A 25,258-nucleotide genomic window follows, 5' to 3' on the forward strand; every position below is an offset into this window, starting at 1 on the left:
TTTTTTCTCAGTATGAAAGACCAAACTGTTCAGAGCTGGAAAAGGTAAAGGCATTAATCTTCATAATGGAGTAAGACAGGCAAGGGCAATACAGACAGAAAGATTCATCTCTGACAAACAGTGTGGTCATCATATCTTACCTTTAATGGTGTTGTTCCTCTTTATTTTTGTCTATGAAGGTTTTTTTTTTTTTTTTTTTTGCTATTTCTGAAAGACTGAATTAAAAAAATAAAAATAAAAAAATTATGGTCAGTTGGTATATATTCCCATATTGGTTCAGTTGGTACAGAATATTTATGTATGCTTATTTTCTCTATTTTTACATTTAATCACTAACAACATAAATACGCTGATAATTTAATAACGTTACAAAGTTTGTTGTAATCTGTAGCAAATCTCATGAGTATTAATTTTTCATACTGGACACTATAATGTTGTGATGTACTTGTGGCATTTAACATGATTCATTTTTGTTTATTTTTAAGTTATTTAGACAAAATAGTATTGCTTTTTCGAGTCCAGTCAGAATTTTAATATGTGCTGCCAATTGACCCTTCACAGGCAACTTGATTGACAGGTGATCTGACCAATCATACTTCGCCATCCGCCATTTTGTCTGACAAAGCAGTCAGGAGAGTTAGTAGATTAACATGGGAGGATTTGAACTTGAAAAACGGAGTGTACTGACGCCTTTCTGCGGTTAAAACAACATTCCTACTTATGTTCATTCATGTTTATTTGATGCTATAAATGAACTAGAGGGAAGAGATGATCGGTTCGCGAGCAGCTTTAACTGATACTCTACAGCGATCTGTCACGACACATTAAAGAGCCACAAAACGGTATTTATTGTTTACATTTCTTTTTAAAAATGACCAAATTTTAAAGGTGATACTTTGTTTAATATGTTTAATATCAAAAGTAACCGAAAAGTAACCTGGTTTGTCCTGTCTGTCAGCGCGTTGTCAGTCTCCTCTCTGCTCCGCAATGTATTTTTCATGAGAACATGCGTGGCGAGAGCGGCGCAGCTTGTCGCATATAGAGCTGGTAAGTCCCGCCCCTTCCGTAAAACCCCGCTGGACCTCAAAGTTGAAAAACCGTCAATACAAGTGAATGGGAGAAAATAATTATTTTCTGGTCCCGTTTGAATTGTGCCATGAATGTGAACATATGTTGTCTGTGAATTTTTTATGTAATTAAAATAATTTTATGCATCATAAAATGCTTGATATGACTCATACCATATGAAGGCTACAGTAGCCTATCTACAGTGAACGATAAGTAAGGGATAATGTAATTAATATTTTGTGTCAAATTATTGAATCAGGCTGATTCAAGACCCCTCCGCTTTCGCGAGTTGTATTCGCTATAACAGCCGCCTCACTATACATTATCCCGCTTATTACATGGCTACCTACCAAATAAATTAATAATTTGACACAAAATATTAATTTAAAAAGGAATTTATTGATTTGAAAAAAGATTTATATGGCTTCCGCTAAAGAAAACAGTCCGTTCCGTCTACTACGGTTAGAATCCTGCTTCCATGGCAACGCTCTGTTTTCACGGACCTTCGCGGGTTTACACGACTTCCACCAATCAGATGCATTACTGTGGGATTGTGGGATTGTTCAGGATTGTGGGTAATGAAGTACTTTTTCAAGACATCGCGAATAAAAGGCATTTATCTCAAAACAAGGTTAGTGCCCCATGAACTTTTGGCGTTTATATGAGCATATAGCTATATACAATCGCTTAGTACAGCCGTAGCTGGTTTTAAGTCTACCATGCATGGTTAGGTTTTTATGGCTTATACCCCAAATGTCTATGGAGAAATTGTATTGAATTTTTACTTCCGGCACCGGCCGTGGGCGGGACTGTGATGCTCTATTTGCCTTTGGCTAAGCCGCGCCCTAGAATGTAGATTGACCAATCACGGCGCAGCCAAGAACGAGCTCCCACAGAGGTCGACACTTTTCCACAGCGCTCCATTGACTTTAACACAGGCGTCTCATATTTTTGGTCTCGGCAGGCTATTACCGTCGTAGTTTTATCAAAAATCTGGTTAAACGTTGTGCCTGGGGCATTTGTAACACAGATACGCGTTTCCCCGAGAGGTTGGAGGGGGGTGTGCGTTTTTTTCTTTTCCCAAAACCGAAGTCAAATCCACACAAGTGTCGTCTTTGGATGAAACTGTGTGGACGTCCTCAGTCAGCGAAACCCCTCAAGGATCAACAACACACTTTTGTGTCTATACATTTGGCTTTTAACCTTACTGTGAAGTTATACTAGTTAGACAGTTTTATGCTGTTTCAGGTTATGATTTCGGTTCTCTACCATAATTGTTGATACGCTAGCACACGCTGCTAATAAATACAACTCTATACTCGTGTAGTCCGTTTGCTTTGTAATAACGATTATAGAAGTAAATAGAGACCTACCCAGCTTTACATGAACAGTGTTGCTCCTTGATATTGTTAGTCCCAGCCTCCGTCTCGATTAGGATATGCGGTTGTTCATTTTCTGACTGTGACATTTATGCTTTTGCCTCTATTTGGATGCCTTGTTGTTGCTTGCGTTTCTCCTGTATGTCTTGAATATAGCCAGAGAATGTCTAATAGGGGCTTCTGACTGGTTGCAGTTCCCCTCTGATTCCACATGAGGGCGCTCACAGGACGAGTGCAGAATGAATGGAGGTCTATGGAGCTATACCCCTCAAAATCCACTTTTCTCAGGATATAATTTTTTGTCTAGTAATTTGAATGTTGTGTTCGAAAGGAGATGCAAAGAAATTGCACATTGCTGGGTGTTAGATTTTTTAGAGTCACTTATTTGCTTTAAAAAGTCTTTCAAAATGTCAATGACGTCATACACATCGTGCGACCAGAGTTACTGCTTTACGGCAATCCTTCAGTCACTTTGGTGTTTTCGCGCTCTGCACTTTATTTTCTCTCGAGGCATCGCCAGCACAGCTGACACAGGTAAACACACGTGCTAGAAGAGTTTCTGCTAGAAGACATTCTGTTCCCGCTTCGGATGCCATGATGCCATCAAGCGGTATCTCTGGTCGTAACCAGTCATTCACTGACCAATCAGTGTTCATTAGCAGAATGCTAGCGTGTTATGAGCAACAACAACTCAACCCGTAAGAAATCGAAAGAACATAAGTACTCGTTCATTCAACTTTCGACCTATAACCCATGTTGAACTTGCCAAAGCTACAATCAAATCTGAGATTTCTCAATGGCAATCGGGTGAAAGAGACAAATTTAGCCGTCTAGCCCCATAGACTCCCATTCATTTTGCACTCGGGCGATTGCCCCCAGTGGAACTCTGGTGGAACTACAACCAAAAATTCGGTACAATAGGACTTAATAGGGAGTGGGCAGGTTCTCCGTAGACGGGCTCTGATATAGCATTCGAACACATACTGCAGCCCCTTTTGCCTACTTCTATCGGACAGTTTATTTGCTGCTTTATAAAAGTTTGATAAAATTTTAGCAGGAAGAGCTGTCACAGCATAAGCCATGTTGATACCAAACCAGAGCCCATATGAAGTTGACCGACGTAGCAACAGTAACTAAGGGGGGCGGGGCTTAGCCAAAGGTGAATTGTGAATTCTAATGAATAATCCCCATTGCATATTAATGAGGACGAAATTAAACCAGATTTTCATAATGATCTTTAAGATTGATCAATTTAAGATGAATTGTGATTGAGCATGCAAAGATAATCCAGAATTACTTTAAAAGGATATATGCCCAAAACATATTTGGGAATGTTTTTTCTATATTTTTGTTGTCTCTTTTCCCCCTTTTTTAAGTCAAATTCTTCAACATTCTTCAAAATATATTTTTGTTCCCCAGAAGAAAGGAATGAATACAGGTATACAGGAATGACATTGTGGTAAGTATTTTTTTTCTTCTTTTTTTTCTCTTCAAATTTTCATTTTTGATCCCTTTAATTAGATTAATTTGTTTAAATCACTTGGATGATATTTTCTCTCTTATTCTTCCTCTGTCTCACTAAGTCTTTTATCCAATGTCCCTAATCATCATAACTGTTATCTAATGATGATGTTACGCTCCTCATTCTGTCATTCTCTAACCCAGTCCTTCCCTGCTTAATTGATTTCTATCGCTTGACCTCAAGACAATAAAACAAATCCAATATACAGGCACCTCCTCTGACAGCCATATGCCACCCATTGGAGGTCAGAGCTGTTCTTGTGAGCTAACACGCATTCTGTCCGTGTTCCCAGGCTCAATGAGGGGCCTCACTGCAGCCCAGTGCTCAGGCTAGGACAATAACTGCTCCTGAGGGACATATCAAGGGCGGGAGTCTCCTGGCCCACCCAGTAAATCAGACCTACTGTACAATATGCTGGGGAGGAACAGGAAATGTCTGCGAGGGTTGGCAGAGGTACGTGTTCACACGAGGCGAATGAGGAGTCAAGGTCTGCTGAAGAGAAATGGAATGGCTGGGTTAAAGTCACTATGAAATCAAAATTGGCAGTTCTTATGGAATATGGAATATTGCAGGTTTATGATAAATTATTTATCAGTGTACGTCATTATTATTAGGCTATATCTTTTTTAATTAATGTGCCTGCGTAGTTTTTAATCAGACAACCTGTCACTCACATGAGATTGCAGCAATAGCAAACCACAACCATCCAATCAATTCCCGATGGACAAAATCAAGTCACGCCCTACATTTTTTTTCTTATTTAAAGGGGTGGTTCAGGATTTTGGACATCGGACCTCATTTTCAAGTTAGCCTAGTTGTTATTCATCAGTGGAGACAGTTTTCAAAAATGTTCATCCAGTCCTTCCAGTTGCTTAGTTCGCCGATGCTAGGCTAGCGCGAGTCAACGGTATAAGCTAGCCTGCCATTCAAAACTGTTTTACCCACTCCACAGTACACCAAAAGCAAATAAATTATAACGCCAGACTGTCGATGTAAATGTCTATTGAGAGAATAATGTTAGAAATCAAACTACCCTTTCATTGCATTGCAATAGTTACACTTTGTTCCCTGTATTTATTAGCACAGTCTACAGCAGCGGCGGACTGATATTAAGTTACCTAGGCAACCGAGAGAGTCTCCACATGACGCAAGTGTATTTACCTGCCGCTGACACTCATCACTACAGAAGCAGAGGATATTTCACTAAGAAATCAACATAGGACTATGGCCACGTTTGAAAGCCATGCCAATGTTTCAGACTTTGGAGACGAGGAATGCGTTTTATTCAACGAACCGTAACTTACATGTATGAGCCGGAATACACAGACGAAGAACTAATCGAGATGGATGCTAAAAGGGCAGAAATTGAACTGTAACGTTACCTCCACTAACGTTGTCATTGTCATTCTATCAGTTATGAAAGGGACTAGCTTCATAGATAGCTAAAGTAACGTTAGCCTAACAAAAGTTATTACCTGTTCATCTGCTGTTGGTGCATATGGAAAGTGACTAATGAACGTTTCGATGATGGGGGTTTTCAAAGTCGTCTGGTCTAAAATAATCACTACAAATTCGCAACTTTAATAGTCTCTGCCGGTGTCTCGTTGTCCAAGCCAGCAGAAAGAAGTCACAGTTGGTTCCTTTCTGGGTCTTTCAATGGAAATTTGTGGAAACTTTTTGCATGACCATCTATTTGGTTTATTTTTACAATTTCGAAATGCACAACGAATCACCATGTTGCCAATTCCTTAGTTTACAATCAAATGTTTTTCAATATCGTTGTTCATGGCTACTACTAGCTAGCTAGACGTCCCGTCTGTAGTGCGCGCTTCTGTTCTGTTTACTTTTCGGCGCAGTACTACTAACCGGAGCAAAGTAAAATTCCGCCGCTGCTGAGAAACTAGTTCCTGTAAATGTAATGCGATCATTGAGATGTAAGAGTACCGGTAGTTTGATTTCTAACATTATTCTCTCAATAGACATTTACATCGACAGTCTGGCGTTATAATTTATTTGCTTTTGGTGTACTGTGGAGTGGGTAAAACAGTTTTTAATGGCAGGCTAGCTTATACCGTTGACTCGCGCTAGCCTAGCATCGGCGAACTAAGCAACTGGAAGGACTGGATGAACATTTTTGAAAACTGTCTCCACTGATGAATAACAACTAGGCTAACTTGAAAATGAGGTCCGATGTCCAAAATCCCGAACCACCCCTTTAAGAAGCCATTTCAGTCAGATATACGGTACATCACAAGGTAAGAAAAGACTATTGTGACTTCCGTTTCATGCCGACTTTAGAGAATTAGTTCAACTAAACCCTAAAATTATGTGACTTAATTTATATGGGGAATAATAAAAGTAGTAGTTTGTAGTGCAAATAGATACCGGTTACTGCACTTTAGTGATTAATGAGTCAGAAGTCTCACACATTTAAAGAAAATACTTTTTTACTTCCACATTGCAAAATAAAGTGGATCTAAAATAACTGGATTAGTTTGAACCAAGAGATAAAGGTTTGGCTGGTTAGCATGGTCCAATAAGTACTCCATTCTGGAGGCAAAACACATCTTTCTCAATTGATCATTGCTGTTAAAACTTTGAAAAATAATAATTTTCATTAATTGGAATTAAGGAAAGTGGAATTGGAGGAAAGTGGAAATACTGTATTGATAATAGAAAACTTGACAAAAAATTGCCATTGGAACTAACTGGTATAAAATATGTTTAAGTTAAATTACTACAATAGACAAATGGACAAGAATGTGTGTGTGAATGCAAGTAAGTGCAAGTGTATTAGGCTGTTTTCACACTGTGAAATACTGCAGTGGATCAGCAGATGTCTTTCTTCAGATTTGTCCCTGTAGAGTTCCAGGCTCCCATCTTCTGTCTCACATGTACACACTCTCACGCACACACTTACAAACGCTCACAGGACGCCTCATTGGAAATCATTGGCATTGATCCAGCCTGATCAATATAGACACAGATATACTGCCGCTCAAAAGGTTTTACTAATGCACTCTATGCACACACACACACACACACACACACAAACACACACACACACACACACACACACACACACACAAATACTGTTAGTGCACTCACCTAGTGTGTTTATACCAGGGGCTTTCTTGTCCCAGGAGGCTAGAAATTACTTGGTTTTAATAAATAGTGTGTTAATATAAATTAAGTATTCTTTGCTAGTTGATATAATCTTTATCAGGCCAACGACCACTTGCTTAAGAGCGATGGAGCTGGCAACCCCATTAAACATTGTATAAAACTGAATTGCATTACATTCATATTTTACAGTACCATTAAAAAGTTTGCTCTCAGTAAGACTTTTTTAAAGCAGAAATTAAGAATTTTATTCAGCAAGGATGCATATTCATCAAAGAATAAAAATAAATAAAAAAAATCAGCATATTAGACTGATTTCTGAAGGATCATGTGGCATTGAAGACTGGATTAAAGGGATTGTTAGCCCAAAAATGAAAATTCTGTCATTTATTACTCGCCCTCATGTCGTTCCAAACCCTTAAGACTTTAATTCCTCTTCGGAACTCAAATTAACATATTGAAGCGTCAAAAAAATCAAAAATGAGATCATAAAACTAATCCATGAATAGTCCAAATTTTCTGAAGAGGCACGATCGCTTTATATGATGAACAGATTTAATTTAGGCTTTTATTTACATATAAACATTCATCAGCGAACACATCAGTTGTGGTAAACAGAAGCTTAAATATTTGTGCTTGACGTGTGAGAATTAGGTTAATTCTTGTGTTACGCAGCATGTTTGAGCTTCTGCAAGAACATGTTGTTCATTCTCATGTTACGCAGCACGTTTGAGCTTCTGCAAGAACCAATTAGGTTCATTCTCATGTTACGCAGCACGTTTGAGCTTCTGCAAGAACCAATGAGGTTCATTCTTGTGTTACGCAGCACGTTTGAGCTTCTGCCAGGACCAATGAGGTTCATTCTCGTGTTACGCAGCACATTTGAGCTTCTGCAAGAACCAATGAAGTTCATTCTCATGTTACGCAGCACGTTTGAGCTTCTGCAAGAACCAATGAGGTTCATTCTCGTGTTACGCAGAAAATTTTAGCTTCTGCAAGAACCAATGAGGTTCATTCTCGTGTTACGCAGCACGTTTGAGCTTCTGCAAGAACCAATGAGGTTCATTCTCGTGTTACGCAGCACATTTGAGCTTCTGCAAGAACCAATGAGGTTCATTCTCGTGTTACGCAGCACGTTTGAGCTTCTGCAAGAACCAATGAGGTTCATTCTGGTGTTACGCAGCACGTTTGAGCTTCTGCAAGAACCAATGAGGTTCATTCTCGTGTTACGCAGAACATTTGAGCTTCTGCAAGAACCAATGAGGTTCATTCTCATGTTACGCAGCACGTTTGAGCTTCTGCAAGAACCAATGATGTTCATTCTGGTGTTACGCAGCACATTTGATCTTCTGCAAGAACCAATGAGGTTCATTCTCGTGTTACGCAGCACGTTTGAGCTTCTGCAAGAACCAATGTGGTTCATTCTTGTGTTACGCAGCACGTTTGAGCTTCTGCCAGGACCAATGAGGTTCATTCTCGTGTTACGCAGCACATTTGAGCTTCTGCAAGAACCAATGAGGTTCATTCTCGTGTTACGCAGCACGTTTGAGCTTCTGCAAGAACCAATGAGGTTCATTCTTGTGTTACGCAGCACGTTTGATCTTCTGCCAGGACCAATGAGGTTCATTCTCGTGTTACGCAGCACGTTTGATCTTCTGCCAGGACCAATGACTTTATTCTTGTGTGTTACGCAGCATGTTTGAGCTTCCGCGAGAACCAATGAGGTTTGTCCTTGCACGTCAAGCAGGTTTGGTTGAGCTTCTCTTTATGTCCACTGATCAATGTTTAAATGTAAATAAAAGCCTAAATTAAAGCTATCGTGTCTATTCAGAATTTTTTTATGTAAAATGTGTAAAATTTACAATGTGTTAAAAAGGTAAACAATAAATTTAAATTGTAATAAAATGTTCACCACAAATTCCTCTTAACACGATTATTGAAAAAATAAGATCAAATAATGCGGGCTGACAGCTTTAACAGAAGCAAATACTTTTGGTTAACATTATCGTTACTCACAGAAGGGCTATCTTTAAAGGGTTAGTTCACCCAAAAAGGAACATTTTCTCATAATTTACTCACCCTCAAGCCATCAGGTGTATATGACTCTTCTTTCAGCCAAACAAAATCAGTTATATTAAAACATATCATGGCTCTTCCAAGCTTTATAATGGGAGTGAATGGTACCTTAGATTTTGAAGCTCAAAAAGCACATTCACCGATCATAAAAGTACTCCATGGCTCCAGTGGCTTAATAAAGGCCTTCTGAAGTGAAGCGATGTGCTTTCGTAAGAAAAATGTCCTTATTTATAACTTTTTGAACTATAATCACTGACTTCAGATAACCGCCATTTGCAATTGCCGATTGCGTAATTTGCCTCTGACCCGACGTATGAACACTAATAGACAGCTTTCTCCAGGTATTGTAAAGTACCTTGGTTTATAACCACAATCTACTATTCCCACTTGAACCCACAGCGTGGCAGCACTGAGCTCCAGTTCTGTGTGTGTGTGTGTGTGTGTGTGTGTGTGTGTGTGTGTGTGTGTGTGTGTGTGTGTGTGTGTGTGTGTGTGTGTGTGTGTGTGTGTGTGTGTGTGTGTGTGTGTGTGTGTGTGTGTGTGTGTGTGTGTGTGTGTGAGAGATCCTCTGACAGAGATTTACATCTCTAGTTCATCTGTTTGTATCTCGCATCAAAGAGCCTCATCATGTTGGCCTGCGGGAGAGGGAGATTACCAGCATGCAAGTGTGTAAGAGCGAGCGAGCGAGAGAAAATCACTAGCCTATGGCTAAAAGCAAACCTCTTTGGTAATGACAATCCACAACTTCCATTTCTATTCTGAGTCATAATGTGTGTAAGTGAGCGTCTGTGTCCCTGTACATCTGTATGTCTGTGATATGGGTGTGCGTGTGTGGTGACGGCTATAGCCAGGTGGGTGGGCAGTCGAGGCTCTCTGAGAACACACTCAGCCCAGCTGTTGATGTGATCCTGGCTCTCTTTGAAGTGCGACTATCACCCGCCCCTGTGCACACCCTCATACACACACACACATACACACACTCACCGGAGAAACTTCCAGACCTTTCCATGTCAGTCAAAGCACTAATAGCTGTTTTGACTTTATGTGCAGGTTTGCGTGTGTATGCATGTGTTTCGGTGTGTTTCTGTGAATTTGTGAGTCACATTTCAGTGTAAAGGATTAATTAGCACTTTTTTTAACACTTTAGTTTTGGGTCCAATTCTCACTACTTACTAGTTGCTTATTAGCATGCACGTTGCTAGGATATTGGCTGTTTATTAGTACATATAAAGCACATATTTATGCTTCATTCTGTATGACAATATTCTACATCCCTTAATCAAACCCTGTTCCTACCCAATACCTAAACTTAACAATCACTTTATGAACTATTAATAAGCAATATTTAGGAGTTTGAGGCAAAAGTCATGTTAATAGCCAACAGTGAGAATTGGACCCTAAACTAAACTGTGTCCTTTTTTAAAAAAAAAACTAGAGTTTCTCTAAAAAAAAAAAAAAAAAGTTTGCAACCAAATGTATCTTCAATATATTCCCGAACTATTTTTCTGGATTGCAAATTTCATTTTCCTCAGAATATCTGCATACATGTTATAGTAATTGCAGTATAAAATGGTCTTTATAGCCTACATGAAAATATATCTTTGCCTTTTTATTTTAGGAAAGAGATATCACAAGAGGACCAAAGTTTTTGAGTTTCCTTGGCATGGATTTGGTATTAAAGTTTGGTACCTAACAATTGATTGTAAACACCCGCATTGTTTTTTGCTGCGGACAAAAATTATATCTTAAATTGTGCCACTTTTTGAGGAGAGGAGATACCATAGACTCAAGTTGAAAGAGAAACTTGTGCCATACAGTATATATTTGAATATTATAGAGACTTAATTTTTAAATTACATTTTTAAATTACATTTTTAAATTACATTTTTAACCCAACGGTTGAGGTTTGTCCATATTTGACCCAAAATTGGGTTGGAACAACCCAGCATTTTCTGTATAATGACCCATTTTATGATGTAAGAAAAAAAAGTATATGCAATAGCATTTATTTGTCATTTCACTCGTCAAATTAAATTAAAAAAGTATTATTTGGAATATATTTATTTTTAGGTAAAAAAATAGTTTTTTACTGATTTCAGAATACAAGATTAATGTTTTGTATTTATTGCATGTCTAATATGCCTGTTCATAATCAATTGTATCCAAATCAGTTTATAACATCAAGTGTCAGTAGTGAGAAAAAATAAATAAATTGAAGATTGGAGTAATGGCTGCTGAAAATCATACTGACCACAAACTTTTGAAAGGTAGCAAATGTGCGATGTACATTTAAAAATTTATTTTTGACAAAATTATATGCATGTATTTATTTATTTTAATTGTTTTGTCCCACAAAGCCCCTAACTCAGGTTTGAAAACTCCTTGTCTAATTTGATAAACATTCTGTTTGGAGTTACATTGTAACTCTCATCCATGGGTGGGATATGTTCAGGTCAGTGGGTTGTGTGTGTGTGTGTGTAGTCTGTGTTTCCATTCTTGTTGCTTTATGTATGCATGCATGTTTTGTGCACATAATTGCGCCCTTAGTGTGTCTTATTCCCATCAACTGTATCTACTGCTGAAATCTCTCCATACCTTCTAAGCATTAGTGTCTTATCATGTTACCATGCACTTCCCAAAACTCTCTTATCTCCCCCTCTAATTCAGCACTAGCAATGCATGCTAATGTAGCTTTAAAAAGCTCTTCTCTGAGCCGACATGATACCTGGCCTTACCTGGGCCCCCCGGCTCCCATCTGCCAGTGGTTCCCAGCCTTCGTAACCCCGGTGAAGAGGCCTTTTGTTGGGTCGATAAACCCGTCATTGTCTCCCGTTCCTCTGATTTGTGAACCACCAGAGCTATCAGCATTCAGTCGCCCCTCATCATCCACAACAACGAGGGTTCCCTTGTTGCCTCTACTTCTTTTTCACATTTACCTATTCCCTCAATAGCTCTTAGTCTAACAGAAAGTGATAATGAGATGGAAGGGAAGGAGGGAATGAGAGAAATATGTATGTCAAAGGCCTTACAATAAGTATCATTGGCATACCATGGTAGTCCAAGGTAATTCATTAACTTCCTTCAAATATAAATCAAATGTATTTTTTCATTTTATCATCAACGAGGTAGAAATCGCATATCTTAGAAAAATAATAGCACACATCTACTCAACAAACTGCGCAATTTGAGGTATAATTTATTGCTATAGCTCAAATATGCGAGTTATGCATATTTGCACAGTTGATTACTTAGGGTAAAAGATTTATATATTAACTCTTTCATCTTTGCCTGAAATAGACAAGAATTTCCTTCAGAAATGACACAACGCTTCCTGCCATTGATAAGTTATTCCTGAAATTTAGCTTTTTATTTGAAATGTCTTTTGATGAAGCTTGCCCTCATTCAAGTGTTGATAAAAAAATTAAGCTAAAATGATTTTTTTTAACCTCTTTTCTTTCTTTTAATATATTCTCCATTTACATATTCTGGGGACCATGAAAGTTTTGTGAATATGATAAAAAATGCTTGCACTGGCTGTCAACTTTAAAAAAAGTGATGATTTATAGCCAAAATAGTTAGTTGCGGAATGGATGGTTGTTGTAAAAAGTAGGCCGATGATTATGCTTAGGATCGAGATAGAGCCAAAGCTCTAGTTTGCTCTTAGTTTGCCATTTACAATGCTGAGGAATTGTGAGAAGTTGTTGCCATTACTATGTTAGTTCTTTATAGCATACAGGTGGCACCAGGAACACTTCAAAAAGAATTCATTCTTCTCTCTTGACTTTGAATTTCACATCGCAACAACTAGGGAAAAGAGTTTTGTAAGAATGTGCAACCTTGGCTTTCTTAGATCTCGCTTTTACTCGCTATTGACTTGCAATTTAAATTCCTCACTTGAACAAATAACATAATCTTTACTAAATTCCCTCTCATGGCCTTTAATTCGCTGGTTAGGTTGTGACCCAAAATTGGGTCACAGGTCTGTTCCTGTTTTGGGTTGTGTTAGTAAAAACATAAAATGGAACTCACTGTATAAACACAATATAGGAACAAATACTACAATATTACAATATTACATTACCTATATATTTTAAAAGGTATAGGAGGAAACATTTCCAATATCTGTTGTTGTATTTCTGTCAAATATTTTAATATTTTGGTGCAAATTCAGTTCATGGTAATATTAATACATTATATTAATATTAATAATATTAATATTAATACATTGATTCCTTTGCTTTTTAGTTCATTTTTATTTCCATTTAATTGTTTAATAATATGCTAAATTATTAACATGACAGGTTGTTATTTTCCTATTTAGCATTGTGTCATGTTAAACGTTCATATTGAACAAGCTTCATGATATTTAGATAAAAATGCAGTATGCTAAATATTATTAAATGTCCATGGGTTTTGGCATTTGTGTTTACTTTTGTACGAGTTGGGTCACCACTTGATGTCCATTGTAAAATTAACCACAGCTGTCTTTTTCAGTCTTTTAAGAATTTGGTAATTCATTCTTAAAATCAAACTAACTTTTATTTTACACCTTCTTTTGACCTCAAAATCCCCTGTTGATGTCATTGCAAGGTCAAAATTCACAACGCATCACAACCCCATCGAACTTTGTGATCCCAATACTTCAAAGCGAATAAATCCATACGGGTAACCAAGACTGATCGCTTTCGGCACATCGCCCATATGCCTACTCCTGGAGGAGCCCCATTGGGCATAGACTGTCAGTAAGACAGATGTGTTTAACAATCTTTCTCTTTTGTGAGTGACTAGTACACTAATGTTTAGAGGACATTTGACATTGTCTGAGACTTGCTCACTCAGCATTATAGTTATTGGGCTGAACAGGCTCTGCTCATAGGGATGTAGCACACGGGACGTCTCTCAAGAGTGTGTCAGATTGGTGTGTATGCCCTTGGGTGACTGTTATTGATAGATGCCTTGTCCCAAGAAATTAAATATTAATGATTTCAAATTGGAAATGCATGCATGTGTGTTTTCAGCTGATGAATTTCTTGTTACCTTCACAAAGCCGTCCCCACCCACCAGAAGCATCTACTAATTTCCATTAGCGTGCCGTGTACTTTTGTATCTTTCCATTAGAGCGGCTCTGTATGTAGTACAAGATATACATATTCCCTTGTTCTGCTCATCCTCAGGCTTTGATTTATGTGTGTGTTTAAATTGAGATCTTTAAAAGCACTATGTGTGTGTCATTACGGTTTGTTTTAAGATCTGCAGCTCTCCAGGGCACCAGGAATTTCCCTTCGACACTAATGTATTTCCTTCTCCCTCCCGACAATCCTTTCTATCCCTCTCTCTCTCTTTCTCTCTTCCACTGAATGTGTGTACTGGCATGGCAGTTTGGCAAGCTTCTTGTATCTGTTTGCGGTGTGATTTGTTTGTGTCTGTGTGCCCAAGTGTGCGTACATGTGTATAAGATTCTCGCAACATGCCGAGGCCACGCCGAGGAATGTTATGCGTTCGACTCAATAACACACAGTCTCACACACAGAAAGATGACATCATTGCTCCTCTGAGACGAAAATGTGTGATTTTCTCCATTGTTTGAATGCTTGATCTTCTTGAGTAGTTCACTTAGTTCGACCTGTGGCAAACAGTCTGGTAACCATTGCCCTCTTGGACAGGAAAAGACCACTTGATTGACATGGAAAGTGGCCAACCACAGTTTTTGTTTTTATGTGTGTAACAAGGTTAGTTGATAAAGAGGCGGAAACCGAAGAACATTTCACAAAACTGTAATATCAAAATAAACAAAACGAAAGCGGCAGCCCCTCACGGATGACTGCAGCATAAAAACATAATAAAAACACAACATAAATGTCCCTGCCTGGTCTTCTCATGTCCTTCACTGTCGTCACTTTTTATCCTCCCAAAACTCCTCTGTGAGATACAAGGCCGGTATGGTTTGCAGGTGACGCTTATTAGCAATCGTTCTGTTCTCACTGTTCTCGGACCAGCCCTGCTTGCCACCATGTGCTTTTAGGGGCAGGGTTGTCTGAAAGAGATGGTGCCACAATTAAACTGGCACAAGAAAAGGCATGCACAGATGTTAAACTGATACAGACAATTATTTTCAAGTTATGGTCAATCACTGATAAATAGCCAATATTTATTAGTTATATAATTCAAATTTAAGCCAATATAAGTTAGGGTTAGATGTATTAGTGTTAAATGTATTATTATTGGTGTTATTAAAGATTAACTTTAAAAGGGGCTATATGTAAGAATTTATTTAACAAAATGATTCCCCGTCTTCCTAGTTTGCCTATGAAAGCCTGTAGACTGATTTTTATGTGAAAGGCTCAGGCCGTTTTTGCCGGGAAAATCTAAAGGATGTGAAATTTACGCGCACTCCTGAGAGCCTCTTTTCCATTCTTTTATGCTTATACAATCTCCAGGATAATGCCAAGAGCCATTCTGTACTGGAATGTCAATGTGTTGTGCAAAGAAAAGGGATTAATTACAACTATATTCTCAGATAGCTAGATCTATATAGTCTATAGGAGGGGTCACCAAACTCGGTCCTGGAGGGCCGCTGTCCTGCAGAGTTTAGCTCCAACCAGGTCCAACACACCTGCCTGAAAGTTTCTAGTATGCCTAGTGAGACCTTGATTAGCTGGTTCAGGTGTGTTTAATTGGGGTTGGAGCTGAACTCTGCAGGACAGCAGCCCTCCAGGACCGAGTTTGGTGACCCCTGGTCTATAGTCTCAAATATATACTTTAAAATCAAACTAACATAACAGTATAATTTTAAATTACCTCATCTGTCGACACAATGCCAGTGAATTGCAGAGCTTGTAGTCGTATTCACATTGCTAAGATCAGATTCTTTCTTAACTGCTGTTTTCTCACCTACGTTATATGTTTATTTTGTTAAAGGTTCTCTAAGCGATCCTGGGTGACGTCACTTCTTGTTGACGTTCAAACTATTGTCAAACAAAACGGAGGCTAGCTAGACCCTCCCTCCTCCTCATCCGCGCACCAACCCCCCAAACCCCACCCCCAAATCCTTCTTGTCGGTTATTGGCTGGAACACTGTTTGTTATGTTTATGTTTCGTGGTGTGGGTTAGACCAGTTTGTTTTTGTTGCTGTTTGTGGAGCCTGGGGTGTCTACAGAGACCGCGTTTTTTTAGAGTGTGTTCAGTGGACAGGCAGCTAGCGGATAGTGAGGAGATGTTTGAGGTATGTGACAAAAAAATGTTTGGCCTAAAAAATGCGTGACATCGCTTAGAGCACCTTTAATGAGAGGATAATATGCCAGAAGACAAGCTCACAGAAACTTCAAGAAGATAAAAGAAGGCTTTCCAGACATGAGAGGTGAATTGTGAGCCTCCATCCGACACAATTTTGGTAACACAAAGTTACGAAAGACGTTATGAAAAATGGCCTCGGTGGTTTCCATGGCAGTGGGTAAGCCTTTGAATGGAATGAGTTTAAAGGCTTTGGAGAAGCAGTCGACAGCTACTAGGATGCATGTTTTTTCATTGGATGGAGGTAGGTCAGTGACAAAGTCTATTCCCAGGTGAGACCATGAATGGTGAGGAATGGGTAGAGGATGGAGCTTGCCTTCCGCCTGTATTTCGGAAATGGCACAGATAGGAAATCCTCGAACGAAGCATTGGACATCTTGGGACATATTTGGCCACCAGTAGTGTTCACGGAGGAGGGTTTTCTGGTTACCTGGGTCCCGGAAACTGAGTCCATGAGGGTTACACACAGGTTATGGAAAGTGCGCCCCTCAGGACCACCCAGCGGAGCAGGCTCTTCTCTGGTAGCGGCTGTGATCTGGTCATTAAGAGACCATTGGATCGGACACACAAAGAAGTCTTCTTTCAACTGGGTGAAGGCTTTTGTAGCAGCTGAACTCCAGGAAGGAGACTTGGGCCGATTACAAAGTACTGACATGATGGGCGAAGCAATCAGGCTGAAGTTGGCAATGAACTTCTTTATAAAAGTAAGTGAACCCCAGAAAACGTTGTAGCTCCTTAATGAAAGAGGGCTGAGGCCAGTTCTTTACCGCATCTACCTTCACCTGGTCTATTTGGAAACCATATCTGTCAATGATGTTACCCAGGAAGTGGACTAATGGGCGGTGAAACACGCAATTCTCAGCTTAAAGGAGAACTCCGGTCAATTTTAAACTCGACAATCGACTACTGTGGACTTCGACCAAAAACAGGAAGTAAATACAGGTATGTGCGCTTGTTGAATTAACATAATTTTTATTCATATCTTTCACATCTAATGCAGTCAGATTCACCGTGTTCACTCTGAAGGAATCCCTCAACATGGCTGGGCACTTGTAATGACCCATCAAGGATGTTAAGAGGATAAACGCAGGTTTAAAACTTGCCCCATTCAAGTCAATAGGGTGCAAATTTTAAAAAGAGGATAACACGGTGCAGGCAACACCGATTTTTGTCGTTGTTCTCTGTATTGACAGCACTCCAAATTTACTAAAAATTGAGCTCAATGTTAAAATTGACCGGAGTTCTCCTTTAAGGTAGAGTTGGTGATCTCTAAGGCGTTGAAGGACCTGTGCAATGTGATGGTTCATCCAGGTTACCGGAGTTGATCAGGATATCATCAATGTAGATGATAACAAATCTTTTGCACATGTCTCAGAATACCTTGTTCATGAAGCCTTGGAAGACTGAAGGTGAGTTAGCTAGCCCGTACAGCATAGCCCAGTATTCATAGTGCCCAGAGGTTGTGATGAAGGCTGTCTTCCACTCGTTGCCCTTACAAATACAGATCAAGTTGTAGGCACTGTGCAGGTCCAGCTTGGAGAAGATGCAAGCACCTCTCAGTTGGTACAGGGCAGATGGGACCAGGGGCACAGGATAACGGTACTTGACTGTTTTTTTATTCTTTGAGGGTTTCTGTTATCAATGCACGATGGCACAGTTCCATGGCCGATGAGATGGAAGTTTAGTAGCCAGCTGTTTACTGAAAATGCCCTGTATTCTTTTGGCACCCTCATTGTGGACTGCACTTCTGGACTTTCAATGGTGGAGATCAACTGTGGATTCAGGAGGTTGATATGAAAGTTCTTTCTGAGGAAGATGTATAGAATGATCGGAACAGAACTTACTCCACTTGGTAACTTCTCCAGTGGACCAACAAACAATGGGTGGATGGATCTGCAGCCAGGGGCTGTAGAGCCTTCTATCACCAGAAACAAGATCTCCTGCCAATGCAGGTCTCCAATACTGAGCGTGACGGATGGTGTGCAGTGAGTTATGACTCGACCAAGCGGCTTACCCAGAATAGAATGGATGCTCAAGGTTTGTGAACAGGGGAGTTTCTTGATGCAGAGATGTTTGAGAAGTTCCTTTGAGATTAAATTCCCAGCTGAACCTGAGTCGATGAGAACTTGAGCTAGAAGGGAACATTGAGGAGTAGTCACTGACAATGGTGTGCGTTTCAGTGAAGAGATGGTTAAGGGAAATTGGACAGCACTCACCATTGCCCTAGGAGAACGGACTGGAAAGTCTGGGATGAGATGATCTTTAGAGCCATGGTATAAACACAGATTGTGGTGGATAGGTCGTTGTTTGGGTAAGATGGAATGAATCAACCTGCATATGAGGTGGTGCTGCTGGAGCGGCTGATTGTAGAAATGAATAGGATTGCAGCAGTGGTGAGCCCAGTTGGCATGCTGAAATGCGTTGAGCAACACGAATGGATCGTTGAATCAGATTTTCTAGTCCCATTGTGTCACAAAAAAAATCACCATTTGAAGCCTTAAATCTGGGGAAAGACCTTGACAAAAAGAAGTAATTACCTTGACAGAGGTGATAGAGTTGATCGTGGATCCAGGTATGGCGACTGGTCTGACTAAACACTTCCTTGAAGTGTGCGACGAAGCTGTCAAGAGAGCGATTGAGTAGGAGCGAATATGGAGAAATCCGCTGCAATCCTCCACCGCTCCAGAGAAGGTCGCTGGTTGGGCCATGGGACTGAATGATGTGACTACCGCCAAAGGTGTGGCAGGTTAGTATTCTGGTGATTGGGAACGAGTAGGTGGAGCTGAAGGACCTGGTCTGATGGTGTGTTGGTGGAATCTGTGACAGTGTGCTCGAGTGTGCGCATGAGTAATAAGTTGCTGGCTGCAGTTCACTTCACCAATAACAAGGATTTCTGAATTCTAGGCCCTTTAAGTAAGCATTGAATGACTGTAAATGTTGTCTGAATGTAAAAATAGATGAGCATGAACAATTTAATATCCAATATCGACCAGATAAATAAAAGAATACATATTGGTCTATAGCCACTCTGTAATATAGTGCATCCCTTGGAAAACATTGAAAAAAATATTTTTTAAATACTGTAAAAAATTTCACAAAATATATATAGACTTTAAAAATTAAGTGATTATTTCTTTCTCAATTGTTCACCCAAAAATGACAATGATGTCATAGTTTACTCACCCTTATGTCATTCAAACTCATAAGACTTTCAGTCATCTTTAGGATACAAATGAAGATATTTTTTATATTTTTGTCCAGCCGGTGAAAGGTGCCACACACCAAATCAATGATATCTCAGAAGCAAGCACTTTTGAGCTTTCATTTACCATATTTGATGTGCTTTATTTATTTGTATTGATATGTGCATAAAAAGCTCAATTAAATCTGTTCATCATACTGCATAAAGCAATCATGTATCTTCAGAAGGCTATGATTAAACCGCTCGATTCATATGGATTGCTTTTACAAAAGAAAATGGGTACATTTTCTATGCATGAAAGTTATGGTTACATGGACTCTCCATAAAATATATATATAAGCTAATATAAAAAAGTATCTTTATTTTTGTTCCAAATATATACAAAAGTCCTGGGTTTGGAACGTCATGATAGTGAGTAAATGATGACAGAATAAAAAATAAAAAAATTGCCACACTGTTCCTTAAACATAATTAAACATGATTAAACATATGCACACTTAGGCCTACTCTTCGAAGAAATGTAAAGCCAGTCAGATTAAAACTGGTGAGTTCACCATTTTTGTGTGTGTTATGCATCAGATGGTCAGTGAACTGAATGTGGGTGTGCCGTCTAAAGCTGAGACCTCTGCGTACTTCACTTCAAAAACTGTCTGTGTATCTCTGTGGTCTCTCAATATCGCTGTCCTTTTTTCTCATCTCTATTTTGATCTTTCTTTTCTTAACCCCATCTTTTGGTCTTTGTCTCCCTAGAGTTCTGTATCTCTCTCTCACCCGCATCCTGTCACCTCTTCACTGCTTGTCTGTCTCGGCGGCCGCATCTCTCTTTGATATCCGAGACCAGTGAGTCTCCTGCACAAACAAAGGCCTTCTTTGTGTGTTTGTATGTGTGTATTCGCAGCTCTGTCCTTCTGTCTGTTTGTCTGTTAGTGCGGTCCAAACCCATGCTGTGACGTAGTGGTCCAGAATCGCGCTGTAATCTCTAAGCTGCATGGGAGAGCTGCTACCGAATGAGATTGGGATCTGGAAGCACGCAGTCTGAGTGTAGAGGAGTGTTAAGGAGGTCGGACCACACCACTGTGTCTGTGGGTATGTGTGTGGTATGATATAAAGAAGCTATATTGTTTTGTAAGTCTCCGACTGACTGGCATTGGCATATTGAGATTCAGAAGATTTGATATAGGTAATGACATCAAACTCATAATAAAGAATGTAATTTAGCACTAATAGAGGATGTTTTGGGTTGCAGCTCTAAAGCAAAACCTGTGCGTGTGTGTGTGTGTGTGTGTGTGTGTGTGTGTGTGTGTGTGTGTGTGTGTGTGTGTGTGTGTGTGTGTGTGTGTGTGTGTGTGTGTGTGTGTGTGTGTGTGTGTGTGTGTGTGTGTGTGTGTGTGTGTGTGTGTGTGTGTGTGTGTGTGTGTGTGTGTGTGTGTGTGTGTGTGTGTGTGTGTGTGTGTGTGTGTGTGAAAGAGTGAACTTTTCTGTCAAGTTTGCTTTAACAAACTGTTTCTTACTGCCACAATGAACAATAAAACAAACTTAATTTTAGCCTTATTATGAAATTACATCACAATTCGTTATTTGATTTCAATTAAAGTATAAAAAAAATGTACTTACTGACCCCAAGCTCTTGAATGTGGTAGCATTTAAAATATATTTATATGGTCGAAAGTAACTCTAATGTAATAAATATAATTAAGATTGTGCTAAAGTTGATACCTCAATGAAACACTGTAAATGAATGTTATTAAGTACGAAAGACCAACATTTTAGCAATTTAAAATTTCCTTTAGGCTCATGCTACTCAGAACGACAAAATAGTCGATAGGTGTTCAACCTCCCCAGTGTGTGAGTGATGCAGAGTGAGAGGAGGAAAAACACATTTCTTTGATTGTCTTGTTTGATCTGATGCAGTTTCACAAGGTTCACACAAGCACTCTCTCACACACACACACACACACACACACACACTTGCTCTTCCCCGAGGCTAAAGGTTGCGCAGGGTGGAGGTGGAGTAGTCGTGCTCAGCTGTTTGCTTCCTCCCAGATAGACATGTTTGTTTTCACACAGCAGGGCTCGGTATGAAAAGACCTGTACTTGTCAGAGCAAATATAACATTTATCCCGTCTGCCCTTGCTCACACACACACACACGCACACACAGGTACTCACACATACCAGCACAAAAGCACACTCTCGCACTTTGTTTTCTCCTTGTAGTTTGAGTCCAGGGATGTACAGCGGGATCTAAAAGTCTGAGTGTGCATTGACAATCTTAGATTCTAAATCTAATTTAGGTCTATAAATAAACAGAACATTTCAAACTATTTAGACGTCACAAATCTGAGTAAATTACCGTGTATAATCCTTTGGTTAGACAGTTCAATGTTCTTGCTTCTGTTGAAGCACAAGATGCTCAAAACCAAAAACGAATTCTGGAATTGATGTTAATATTTCAGTGAAACTCAAGAGTCTATGACTGAATCATTATTGCTGTGATTATTATGTGTCTAGCTTGTTATATGTTTGGCAGCAGTTCTTCTAACCCTAAATGATGGAGTGTGTAGCTTTTCATTTCTTAAACAACGGAAGTCACATAATGGGCATATTCTAGGATGACAAAGCCAAGATTCATCATTGACACCTTAAACTCATTGAAAGTTTTTGGGTTGTGCTGGAGGAGACTTTACAGAGTGATTGACTCTTGCATTCACAATATAAGATCTTGACCGAAAATGGATGCACCTCACAACTTTTATTTCCATCAAGAGGTGCATAAATATACATTTTTGGTCAATTTGCAAGTAATGCAGCACTGTGTATTAGTATTATTAATATTATGTATAAAATGTGTTTAAATATGTATGTGTATTTTACCAAATCTCCAAAACCAAGCTATTTCTCAGCCTTTGACTCAGTTCTTGAAGTGACTTGCTTTCCTTTTCTAAACACAACCAATCAAAATGCTACACTTATTCACCAGGTCACACACACTGAGTCCTCACATGTGCAAACACTAATTTCTTTACTGATCACTAACCAATCACTGCTTTACTGTAGTATAGGCCTATGAATAGGTCAAAGGTCAGATTACCTCTTTTGAACAATGGATGCCAACAATGGACAGAGACCCCACACACACAGTTGTGTTCTTTACTGTATTCTAAAGAATATTGGGTTACATATGTTTATGGTTTTGTTGTATGCTACTGTATACAACAGTAATGTTTGGCCTGATACATATTTTCTGTTTCTACATTGCATTGGTGTTTACAGTGTTGTTACCCCTCTCAGTAGATTACTTTCACATTGTATTGAAATGTAGATATAAGCCAATGAAAGACCAAAGAGCTTTAGATTTAGAACAACAGTGTTTACATAGTAATTCCAAAAATGTACTATTATGAAAGAAGTGTTTGCCATTTAATGCAGATGCTTAATTCCGACATGTGTTTATGGCTGATGAATGCAGTGTTACATTTTGAAGGAGATGTGAGACATTTTGCATTTTGTGTGTGCAGTTTTGGGAATTGTGTGTAGAGTTTTGAAAAAAAAGGTGACATAGTTTTGAAAATGTGTAAGCAGTTGGAAAAAACTGTAATTGAATATATCATGTAGTAGGGCTGTAACGATTAATCGCGATTAATCGAAATCCAAAATAAAAGTTTGTGTTTACATAGTATATGTGTGTGTATTGTGTATAATTATTTTGTATATATAAATACACACACATGCATGTATATATTTAATAAAAATGTGTTATTTATATATAAAATAGTTCTATTTATATATAATATAAATCATATAAAAATATATATGCAGTATATAAATGCAAATAATTCTCAAATATATACATGCATGTGTGTGTATTTATATATACAAAATAATTATACACAATACACACACATATACTATGTAAACACAAACTTTTATTTTGGATTTCGATTAATCGCGATTAATCGTTACAGCCCTATCATGTAGCATTTTCAGTAGTCTCAGACTGCTGGACGTGAAACTGCGTTTATCGACGCTAAGTAATCACAAAAGTTACTTCTGTTCTGCAATGTGTCATCTTTTGTGTGCGTGCTTGGGAGAACTATGGAGTGTGGAAGAATCCTGTATGTTGAAAAAAATAACAAAGTGCCACGTGCATCGAGAGAGACAGAGCCTGTGAGACGTTTTCTCCACCTGGCTCTTTGCAATGCCTTTGGAATGAGATGACAACATCAAATAGGGATGGCCACTGCGTAGCTGTCAGGACAAGAGAATGGAAAGTGTGGCGCTCACTCTGGTTTGAGTGTTTGTGCAAGAAACACACTGATGAGCTAATGCATTGGTGTATGTCAGAACAAATGTATACAAAGTGTTTGTGATTCAGGATTTGTTTGCTCCCTTTTTCTATCAATCATTCTCCTCACTGGTTGGGTTCGAGATATGTGACATGCAGAAACACAAGAGTGCACTCGCGCACACACACACACACACACACACTCACGCACAATCAGTGATATCTTTGTTGCTTATCACAAGATCTAATTGTGAGTGATCCTTGGTTTTCCCAACCAGGGAATTTCCTCTCCTTGCTGCGGCTTTTTTCTTTGTGTGTGTGTGTGTGTGTGTGTGTGTGTGTGTGTGTGTGTGTGTGTGTGTGTGTGTGTGTGTGTGTGTGTGTGTGTGTGTGTGTGTGTGTGTGCGTGCGTGCGCGAGTGCACTCTTGTGTTTCTGCAAGTGGCTGCACACCGCACCACCAGGCGCTTTTTGAAGTGCACACACACACAAAACGCATAAAAATCTGAACCAGATAATGTTTGCTCTTCGACAGGTTACAGCAGCACCTTACGGTACATGTTGTTTCCCTCTGCACTCGCTGACACACACACACACACACACACACACACACACACACACACACACACACACACACACACACACACACACATTTCTAAAGAAGTGATGACACACTGTGGCAGGAGAGGAGGAAAAGAAGAGATAGAGTCATTCTTTTTCATTACTCCTTCCCGTAATGAGTTGTTTTTTCATGCCAGCCATCACTGTAACAGCATTTACAGGCTTGTCCAGTCAAAAAGTATATTTTGTCCAGATTTTGCCCTATAGCCAATCGCAGTGTTGTTTGATATTAAAGGTTCTGTAATTACCAGGACCAGATGTGTGCCACAATTATTGTTGTGTCTTATGAAAGTGAGAAAGAAAGGCATGGACAGCAGTGTTACCTGTGTCAGTTCTCTTTCTACAGGCTTGCCGAGACTCGTCCTCCACCCCTTCCCCTCCTCTCTCTCGCTCGCTCACACACTCTCTGATTGTCTGATTGATCTCGACTCTGTCTGCATGAGCTTTCAGTGCTGACTTTGGGGCTGTCCACACAGGACATGTTCTTCAAAAACTGCTAGATGCAGCGCAGCAGTATAGAACAGAATGCTGGTGTCTCCATATATTTTAATGTTATTTTTAAGCTGTAATTGTACATGTTTAACAACACTGGACAAAAACGTATCAAGGTTTCTGCTAAAACATTAAGTAGCACAACAAGAAATTAATGTTTCTTGAGCACCAAATCAGCAAATTAGAATGATTTTTGAAGGAT

The 25,258-nt window shown here is 39.3% G+C and overlaps 1 protein-coding gene across 1 annotated transcript in view; it reads left to right on the plus strand.

Annotated features, from left to right (window-relative positions):
• Positions 1 to 708: 708 nt before the first annotated feature.
• The window catches only part of micu3a (mitochondrial calcium uptake family, member 3a), a 73,132-nt gene continuing 48,582 nt past the window's right edge, over positions 709 to 25,258 (plus strand). Inside the window, exons 1-3 of the mRNA XM_079615821.1 lie at positions 709 to 842; positions 3,867 to 3,906; positions 4,262 to 4,422. Of these exons, the coding sequence (XP_079471947.1) occupies positions 4,381 to 4,422 (42 nt within the window). The 5' untranslated portion in view covers positions 709 to 842; positions 3,867 to 3,906; positions 4,262 to 4,380. The remainder of the gene's footprint in view (positions 843 to 3,866; positions 3,907 to 4,261; positions 4,423 to 25,258) is intronic.

This window comes from Phoxinus phoxinus, assembly GCF_949152265.1.
Source record: "Phoxinus phoxinus genome assembly, chromosome: 6".
Classification (NCBI taxonomy): domain Eukaryota; kingdom Metazoa; phylum Chordata; class Actinopteri; order Cypriniformes; family Leuciscidae; genus Phoxinus; species Phoxinus phoxinus.